We start from the raw sequence: 10457 nt of genomic DNA on the forward strand, positions 1-10457 counted from the left end.
GTTTTTAATTTAAGGTAGTAGATGTAAGTCTTGAGCTGAACCACTATAAATATATTATCTCCTTCTTTTATGTTTTTGATTGTATTATTTTTTATAATTATTTGTCTTTCCATTTAATTTAAAAATTTAGGATAAATTTAATTTAACATTTCTCTTAAACCACTCTTTTCGATGTAGTTTATATATATATATATATAGATTACATACGCACTATCATTTGCGGCTTTGCTGCTCGGCCCCATGATTCCAGCAGAAGAGATAAATCAAGGAATCCAGCAGATAAGTTTCAACCTCTAGCACAACTACAAATGTGAGGGCGACAAGTATTTTTCATTTTTAGGGTCAGTTCTTATTTATTGAACTATCTCCTGATCAGAACTCAAACACGGAATCTGGGGGTCCAAAAAGCAACACCCAGCAAGTTTTTCATTTATTAATTAATCTATGCACTTTGGGGCTAGTTTTTATATTTTAACCATTGTTTAGGGGTGTGTAGGTCAAAATGCCAAAATTCAAGCAATACGCAATTAATTAATTAATTAATTTTAATAGAAAGAGTAAGTACAATTTCGACAAAAAAAAAAAAATCTCCAAACAGCCCAAATTAGTTCTAGTTTGATACATGTAAAACAACATATAGAACACAGACTGCCCATAACTTAACCTGCCGCAAGCAAAAAAGCCATCCAAAATATTACAGTTAACCCGCCACCGCTTTAATCAACCCGCTAAATCTTCAAATATGGCTATTTTCATTTATTAATATAGGCTTTGCATCTCCTTTACTAAAAGTTGTTTCCACGGGCAGTGAAATGTGCCTGTAAATATGCGAGCACATGCACGAATCAAAATATTATCTATCTATCTATTAGTAAAATATTCTGAGATTCAAACAAACTAATTAACCTTATTTGAGATGTAATGTTTTAAGTGTAAGCATCCCCGCCTGGATATTTCAAGCATCCGGTCTATTCGAACAGAAGCGCCTACGGAAGGGAAAAAAGAATGAACACGAGACAAAGACCACCCTGGCATACATACTTAAAAATGAGAGCAACGGAAGCAAAGTTAAACACATGCATACACTACGGGTAACTCCGCTAACACAGCGGTCACAAGATAAGTAAAAGAATATAAACTCCTGTGCCGACACACACGAGACTCGAGAAATGACCTGGCACAGTACAAACAATAAGAGAATAGACCCTACACAACCATCAGAGTTGACAGAGATTGACGGGACTGCCTGTACACCATACCGACTCAGCCGCTAGACGCTGACTCCCTTGCTCGGACCCACGCTGGCACTACTTGGAATGATGGAAAACAAAGTGAGTCGAGAGACTCAGCAAGCATAAAGAAAAGAAAGGCTGTAGGCTGAGCATAACCAGAAAACTCTTCCCAAAATAAACCCCCAGGTACACACAAGTCATGAGACGCTACAATACAATAGTAGAGCATAATAAAAGCACATACCGGTCCTTGGGGCCCACACAAGACACACGACACCCAAGTCCCATACCAACCTGCCGCTGCCCTGAAAGGCAACAAATATCTCCACAAACCTGCGCACGCGATCCCGAGCCAGTACTCCCGTCACCCGTCCCCGTCGGTACTCCCGACAACCGAGCCATAGGCTCCCTCGGAACGGTACTCCCGTCCAAGAACTAATAACTACCAGTAGCCATGCAATGCACATAAAAATGCAATGGCGTAGTGAGCATCAACGTGATACAAGACGTCCATACATCCAGGCATCAGGCCATGCTCCGCCCACATAGTAAACCACACGCCATGCATATGCTGCGTTGGATGCAACCTAACCAAGCTAGAATGTCTGTGTCCAAGCATACTCAATAAATGGATATCCCAATATGCATCCCGTACCCATGTGCATATCAAATCATGAACAGTAATATAATGTATCTAATCATGCAGTAAATCATATACCGGCAGAGCTTATCAGCAGTGCGTGGCACCTGTCAACAGCCAGTGACTAGGGGTGTCCATCCGACGGTCCACATCAGGGCCGAACAATAGTTTACCCCAACGTCACCAACAATCAACCCTTGCCCTACTGCTCGATAACTCTAACCGAACCATAAATAAATCTGAGAAAGTCTGTAAATAAACCCGATAAAATCATAAATAAACTCGCCCTTCTAGGAACCTGATTCCTAGGCTGGTTCGGCATCATTTCCAAAGGAAGTGGGGGCGGTACAAACCCCCATAAGCTCACAACGAACAAAACTCTAGAAGCCTCGGATTTAATTTAAATTAAAATAAATGAATAAGAATAACAAATAAGGTTAGGAGCCGAATTAAAGTAAGGGAGAGGATAAAGTACAGGAAATCACGAGGTCTTTCACGTGAATTAAAGATTAGGAAGAGAGGGTTAAGTGCTTGCCTTTACACGGTCGTTCCTTGCTTTTCTTGCACACCCGCTGCGAAGTAAAACGTTCGCTGGCAATAAATAAAATTGTAACTTTAATTAAATAAATCTACCGTGTAATATAAATAATTTAACCATCTAAAATCCCTCATAAGCGCACCACAATAAAATTCCAATAAGTCTCATATTTATTTTAAATTAAATCACGCTAATAAGATCCTCGAAGCCAGCTTAATAAAGTAAATTTAAATCAAACAACTCAAAATTCTATAATTAATAAACGGGTCGAAACAGACGAAGGGAGGGTATAAAATATGATAAATCACAGGATTTCTCACGAAAATTAAAGAATACGAGGAAAGCATTAGGAACTTGCCTGAAATTAGCTGCTTTCAGCTTTTCTTGTACTCCCGATGCGAATTAAATCATTTCCTAACAAATAACACAATCGGGACTCAAATTAATTAATTCTAATTGCGTAAAATTTATAATTTAAACATAACATGTTTCTACTAATTTTTACCCACGTACCTGATCACTTTTCCTGACAAAAAAAAATCCCAAAATTCCATTATTTTTCATATTTTTTTCCTTTTTTTTCTTCTCCTCTTCTTCTTCTTCTTCTTCTTCTTCTCCGCCTCTGCTCTGCGCGCCATTTTTCTTCTTCTTCTCTTCTTCTTTCCTTTCTTTTTCTTCTCCTTCTTCTTCTTTCCTTTCTTCTTTTTCTTCTTCTTCTTCGCGCCGCCTCCCCTGTGCCTGCCCGCGTCGCTGCCATGGCCGACGGCTGCTCCAGCCGCTGCCTCGGCCAGCACCGCCCTCGCTGTTCGCCGCTGCTCCGCCCTCTCTGGCGCCTCTGGCCGCCACCACCATAGGAGGCTGCACCGCTTCCACCCGCGCCTCACGCGGCCGCCGCTGCCGCCCTGCTCGGCTGCCATGGCCGAGCTCTCGGCCAGCTTCTATGGTCGCCCAGCCACTTCCTCCTTCTATCTCTCTCTCTCTCTCTCTCTCTCACCTGATCTCTCGGCCACCAGCTTACTGCCATGGCCGATTCGGCCATCTCCCTCATTCCCTTCTCTCGGCCTACTGATCTCTCTCTCTCCTCTGTTCTTCTCTGTTTTCCATTTGACAAAATGGCCACTTAGCTTAACCCCTACGCACACACGCACAGTCACAAAATTTTTAAACAAATTAATCAATTTAATTAATTAAATAAATTTAATTTAGATAAATTTAATTTACATTTTTATTATTTTTGGGATATTACATTAGGGGGGGAAAAAAATCACGAGCAAAGAATCTTCACAAAACTAGCCAGCTAATTAATTAAAGGCTTATGGGCAAACGGAAAGGAACATCCACACTGTGAGACTTGATCGAAACGATACAATGAAGTGATTTCTAATGGCAATTTGGAAGAACATTTTGATTCTTACATTTAATAATAGAATCTAGACTTCCAAGTACAACAAATTAATGCAAGGACTTACATTTTATAATAGAAAAAAGAAATTGAAATGTTGCATAAGAAGTAGTATCATCGGCGCGCGATTGGGTTAGTCATTCTCAGGAGGCCGAGCCGATGGTACGAGGCAACGAGCATGAGCAGGATGATCACAATCCCCTTCACAATTGTACATCCAATAATTCGGATCAATTATTTCTTGGCAAAACATACAGTACAACTCTTGCTTTGTGTCGTCCTGCGGACAAAGAGTGAGCTTAAACGGGTATTTATGTGTTTTATATATCGCTGTATCTGGTAACCAGGCGCAGTTCACATCTACTTTAAATGGGCATCGACGACAAAAATAGTGCAGAGCTAGAGGGTAATCATAATAAATCCCACATGCACCACAAGCAAAACCAGATGAATCAAAAGTAAGTTGAAGCCTGTGCTTGTGCAATTTGACCCTACGCTTAGACGGTAGGAGTAGGCATTTAAGGTCTAAAACGCTCAGATTATTAATTCGATAAAAGTATCCTGTGATGAGTTCTTCACAGCAACTGCACCGGACACCACCGCTACTCTTGTAGTCCTCCGCATTTCTAAGATGGATGGTCCAGATGCCGTGCTCTATCACCCTGAGCTCAGACGGTAACTGTTTGGCGCATGATTTGTGGAGGATGAAGTTGCATCCTTGCCTAGAGCATTTGTAACTGTTGAATCCCGAGACGGGTTTCGAGCAGTCGTTGCAGCTGGTTTCGTAATTCTCTTGCTCGTCTGTGTAGTCAATGGCATGACCGTTTCCACATCTTCCCTTAACTTGATGATGGTCAGGATAAAGTCGGGAAACAATCGAAACCAGAACCTTAGAAACGCATTCATATTTTTCCCCATCTACTGACATCTTCATTATGAACTTGGGGGTTTCCCCAGCATCATAGGTATTAGCGGTCTCCAAGAGTTGCCTTTGAAGATCTTCGAGAGAAGGTGGTTTGTCCCACCCCCGAGTGATAAGAGCTTGAACTTCGTCTTCGTTTTCTTCTTCATCCTGCAGGCTCCACCAAAGCTCAATTTCATCGTACGGTCTACACTCAACAATCAAGAGTTGAGATTTTGCTGATTGGGCCAAGTTCTGCAACTGATTAAAATGGGACTGATCGGAGAGTTGAGAATCAACAATCACAGATAACCCAAAGTTGAGGTGAGACTCAGCGATTCGACATATTACCTGGTAGTTAGATTTTGCTTGGATATCTTCTTCTTTGACAAGGGGGCATTTCAGAGTTGCTGCCAACAAATAGGCAGCTACTTTCCTACCTGTGCAGGGATGCCCCATCATCGCTATTAATACTGGATGGCATTGAAGCTTTTCAATCTCAGCTCCTAAAATTAGACGAAGGTTTTCTGTATCATGTGCCCATAGCCCTCGAAACCTTTTCGCCATCCGGCTCTTTCTCGTCTCTCTCTCGCTCTCTCTGAAACTTTATTTGGTAGTTGTGATAACAAAATCCTTTCTAATTACCAATAAAGTAAACTCCACAACCACATTTAGTTTAGAGAAATGCTGGGCGTCAGGACTGTTGACAGTCATGACGCCAGCTGGCCGCACACTATTGGGTGTGCTGCGCCTCACATGAGAGGTGCCACATGAGAGGTGTGCGCACCTCTCATGTGAGGCGCAGCACACCATTGCGCGCACCTCTCATGTGAGGTGTAGCATATCCAATGGTGTGCTGCCATGTATGCGTCATGACTGTCATCAGTTATAATGCTTAGTATTGCCCTTTAATTTATCAAATCCCATGATACCTCAGTTTTGACAAATTTTATTTACAATTATCAATTTTGCTCACCGCAACCTATTTTTAATATTCTTAAAAATCCTCAAACAAAATCTCATATTTACACTTAATAAATGTTGTACACTCAACCACCCAGCATTTACTCTTTCAAGCGCGCGTGCACACAATTTTTCACCCACTATCGCTACAGCCACTTTACTCACTATATCTAAACACTTTTACTCACCCACACCGCGCAGCCATTGTTATTCAACATACAATAAGCATTACAGAACAACTATTACTCAACACGAAAGATTGCTAAGCACAGTTCTACTCGTGATAGACAAGTTAAGCATGGAAGATTATCATAAACAAATGTTTACGGAGTTTTACAAAGAAGATAATAACTATTCATATTTTGACGAGAAAGAAGATGATGAAATACATGAGGTATTTGAAAATTTGTTGTATTTCTAAATTTATTTATAAGTAAGAGTTGGGAAACTCTGAAGGATACCCAAAATCCTCGAATTCGGGGGAATCAGTGTGCCCCGAATCCTTCGATTCGGAGACTCCTTGAGTATCCAAACTGAAGGATTCGGGAACTCGAGGATGCCCCGAATCTAATGATTCGGGATATTTCATTACTTTAAATTATTTATGTTTTTTATTTACATAATTTTTATTTTTTGTTCATTTCATTAGTCAGCTGTTGAACCGTTTACTAACAATCAGGTATCATACATTATTAAACTTTCGTTTAGTTATTATTTGAACAATGTTTTTAAATTATTTATATTTTCTATTTACATAATTTTTTTTCATTTGAACAGTCATTTGATGCTATTGAACCATTTACTACCAATGAGGTATCATACATTTTTATTAAACTTTTATTTCATTATTATTTAAACAATATTTGAATTCTATTTTTTTATCAATTTTTTAGCAGTAAAGAAGAACTTATTGGATGGGTTAGACAAGTTGGAAAAGAAAATTGAATTGTTATCGTGATAAAGGGTTATGAATGTGGAGGTCCCTGAAGGCCATTTAGAGTTCGCTTTGCTTGCGAAAGAGGTGAAAAATATAGACCATAAAAAAAGAGAGAATAATCAAGGGAAGAATTAAAACATAAGTGTATGGATTCAAAGAAATGTGATTGTCCATTTCAATTAGTTAGCCTCAAAATTTTAGACGAAAAATGGAAGTTGAAGATTACATGTGGATTTCACAATCATGCACCATCAACTCAACTTGAGGGTCATTCATATGTAGGGCGGCTTACAGAAGAAGAGAAAAAAAATATTGAATACAATGTCTAATAATCTTGTGAAGCCTAGAAATATTTTGATGGCTATAAAGGCACAGGACGATAGAAACGTAACTACTATCAAACATATATATAATGCACGTCAAAGATATAGACTTATAGAGAAAGGTGGTTGATCACAAATGTAACAGTTGATGAAGAAATTAGGAGAATGTAGTTATGTGGAGTGGCATAGATGTGAGAGATCAACAGATTGTATTACAGATTTATTATGGGCTCATCCGATGGCTATAGAGTTATTAAAGGTATTCCCCCATATTTTAATAATGGATTGTACATACAAAACTAATAGGTACAGATATCCACTACTTCAGATTGTTGGTGTAACATCCACTGAATTGACTTTTCCTGTTACATTTGCATTCATGGATCATGAATACGAGGATAACTACACATGGGCAATGGAAAGATTACAGAGTTTGATGGGATCTAATATATTTCTGAGAGTAGTTGTTACAAACAGAGAATTAGCATTGATAAATGCAATACATAAAGTGTTTCCAAATGCTACCACCTTATTGTGCAGGTGACATATATCAAAAAATGTACTCGTTAATTATAAGAAGTTCTTCGATAAAAAAGAGACATGGGAGAAGTTTATATTAGGTTGGCAGCTTGTTATGTTTGCCTCAATTGAGAATGAATATGAACGTTGGCTTCATGACTTAACAGTTGAGTATCATGTATATGACAATGCACTTGATTATGTGAGAAATGCATGGTTGAATAATTATAAGGAAAAATTTGTTGCAGCGTGGACAAATAAGATAATGCATTTTGGGAATGTTACTACTAACAGGTACTATTTATAAAACTCAGATCTTATATATCTTTACTTATTATTTATATTATAATATACTCAAAAATTACGATATCTGATATATCAATATGATTTTGTTCAAGGGCTGAGAGTGCGCATGTGAAGCTGAAAAGACATCTTAGATCATCTCAAGGTGATTTTGAGTCATCATGGACAATCATCAACTCTCTTATTGAGTTACAGCATACTAAGATCAAAGGATCATTTGAGAAGAGTTTAACATTGGTGCAACATAATTTCAAACTAGAAATTTTCAGAGAATTACGAGGTATTATCTCTAGAAATGCAATGAATATAGGGTTAAAGGAAACACAGATAGCTCAGAAAATTGGGGTGGATAAGATTTCATGTGGATGTGTGATAAGAAGTACATGGTTTGCCTTATGCACATGAAATTGCAAAGTTCATCATTCAAGGACGACCAATTCCCTTATCAGTTGTGCATTCTCATTGGAGAAAGCTACATTTGATGCAAACTACTTGTGATGAAGATATCACATTTATACTGATGATTGAGCTAGAGATAGAGACCATATATAAGAAGTTTCAGTTAGAATCAGAGGCAGGTAAATTGGTATTGAAACAAAAGTTGAGAGAATTAGTTGATCCTATTACAACTTCATTGATGGCGCCAAGTGTTAAAGTTAAAACAAAAGGTAAGTCATCCTCAAAGAAAAATCATTTTGATAGTTCTACCAGGCGTGATCCATCGTATTTTGAAATAGTACAGTCTTCTCATGATAATACAACCCCAGTAATACAGAGTTCAAGTAAGATGGGAAAGGAATGTAAACTTTCAAAATCTCACGTGAATGTGAAATATAGATTGCGAGGTTATGATGATTCTTTCCCACCAAATGTATAATATTTCATACACAATATTGTGAATGTAGATTCTGATGGACATTGTGGGTTTCGTGCCATTGCGGCATTACTTGGCATGAGTGAGCAAAATTGGAGAGATATTCGTCTTAACCTGATTGAAGAGTTACATGTTTTTCGTGCTGAGTATTCACAATTATATGGATCTAATATGCGTGTAGATGAGTTAATGCATGGACTCTCTTGCTTTAAGTCTGTTGCAGCTCCCCAGCACTAGATGACATTACCTGACATGGGACATTTCATCGCTTCAAAGTATAATGTGGTCTTGATCCATTTGTCTAGACTTCAATGTCTTACCTACTTTCCGTTGAGATTAGTACCTCCTCCATCACTACAACACAGAATTATTAGTATTAGTTTGGTGAATGATTGTCATTTTGTTCAGGTATTCTTATTTGTTATTATGTTGTGTATTTGGATTATTATATAGTTATTAGATTGTTATTAATAATATATGTTATTATTATTTTTCAGGTGTTTCTTAAACCAAACTCGCCAATACCTCCAATTGCACTCAAATGGCATACATATCGAGTTGATAGTACACGAGAATGGAAAACACCATATATAGCAAGAATTGAAGCATTTTTGTCTATGATTGACAAAAATGTCTCAACTAAAGATATTATTGATTTAAGTGATGGATGACAAAAATATGAATGTAATGTTATTGATTTAAGTGATGGATAAGAAAACTGTGTGGTAATTTTTTTATCAAGTTTTATTTTTATAAAATTATAATTGTATTAGTTATAATTGTTATTGTGTATTAAATATGTGATGTTTTTATAAAATATGATTTGTATGCAAGCACCATTGATATGTTTTCAGTTGCTTTAATTTAGGTTTTTTAAGTATTATTTAAAGTTACAACAAAATTTATATTTATTTTGTTTTAATTATTCTCCAATTACTTAAATTTCAGTTTTTTTAGTACAAAAAATTGAGAGATTTGTGACATCCGAACCCTAGGATTAGAGATGTCAAAAGGGTTGGCCCAGCCCGGCCCGAGTCGGCCCACGGGCTTTTTAAAAGGGTCGGGCCGGCCCTTTTGCCATGGATAGGGCCCGGCACGGCCCACAGCCCCCCTACAAGGGGGCCGGGCCGGGCCCTTAGCCCATAGGGCCTAGCAGGCCGGGCCTGGTGGGCCCGACCTTTTTTTTTCTTTTTTTAAAATAATTTTTTTTTAAAAATAATACATATAATATATATATAAATATCAAAATAATACATATTTAAAAATCAATTTTTTTTTAAAAAAAATATTTTTCATCTTAATTCTTAAGTTTTAAATATTATTTCATTATTTTATATTTCAAAATTCTATATGTCTTATAAATTTTCTTGTGAATTGATATGAAAAATAATGTACATATATAAAAAGGAGAATGTTTATTTATAATTTAAATATATAAAAAATTTAACTCAAAATTTTTAAATAAATTGATGGTTATTATTTATATATATTGCGAAATTAAAATTTTTAGCATCCAATATCAATAATTACTAAAGAATAACAAAATTAAAAAAAAAATGAGTAAAGGCCTAACTGATTGGCCCATAAGGGCCTCATGGGCTCGGCCCTTAGACGGGCCAGGCCGTGGGCCCAATTTCTTTGGCCCAGCTCGGCCTCTTTTGAACAGTAACGGACCGGGTGACCAGCGTGGCCCCCCGGCCCTTTTGACACCTCTACCTAGGATTCGGGGACGCTCAGAATCTCCGAACTCAAGGGTTCAGGGATATCTCCAATCACTGAAGGCAGAAATTCAGAAGGATTTCCTAAACTTAGAGTTCGGGGCTAT

General features: G+C 37.6%; 1 protein-coding gene and 1 long non-coding RNA gene across 2 annotated transcripts; both read right to left on the reverse strand.

Annotated features, from left to right (window-relative positions):
* Positions 1 to 527: 527 nt before the first annotated feature.
* Positions 528 to 2460, reverse strand: LOC127806899 (uncharacterized). Its single transcript, XR_008024529.1, has 2 exons — positions 907 to 2460; positions 528 to 818 (listed from the first exon to the last, which is right to left on the reverse strand). It is a non-coding gene; the product is annotated as an uncharacterized LOC127806899 (long non-coding RNA).
* A 1344-nt stretch (positions 2461 to 3804) lies between these two features.
* LOC127806898 (uncharacterized) lies at positions 3805 to 5316 on the reverse strand. Its single transcript, XM_052344472.1, has 2 exons — positions 5065 to 5316; positions 3805 to 4884 (listed from the first exon to the last, which is right to left on the reverse strand). The coding sequence occupies exons 1-2, from the start codon at positions 5278 to 5280 to the stop codon at positions 3946 to 3948; spliced, it is 1155 nt and encodes a 384-aa protein (XP_052200432.1). The 5' UTR covers positions 5281 to 5316; the 3' UTR covers positions 3805 to 3945.
* Positions 5317 to 10457: the final 5141 nt, after the last annotated feature.

This window comes from Diospyros lotus, chromosome 7 (genome assembly GCF_014633365.1).
Source record: "Diospyros lotus cultivar Yz01 chromosome 7, ASM1463336v1, whole genome shotgun sequence".
NCBI lineage: Eukaryota > Viridiplantae > Streptophyta > Magnoliopsida > Ericales > Ebenaceae > Diospyros > Diospyros lotus.

Excerpts from the sequence above, each read along its gene's own strand:
- LOC127806898 (XM_052344472.1), bottom strand. The coding sequence starts at position 5,280 with ATGGCGAAAAGGTTTCGAGGGCTATGGGCACATGATACAGAAAACCTT. Across the intron at positions 4,885-5,064 it reads AAGCAAAATCTAACTACCAG|GATGAAGAAGAAAACGAAGA; the intron begins GTAATATGTCGA and ends TGGAGCCTGCAG.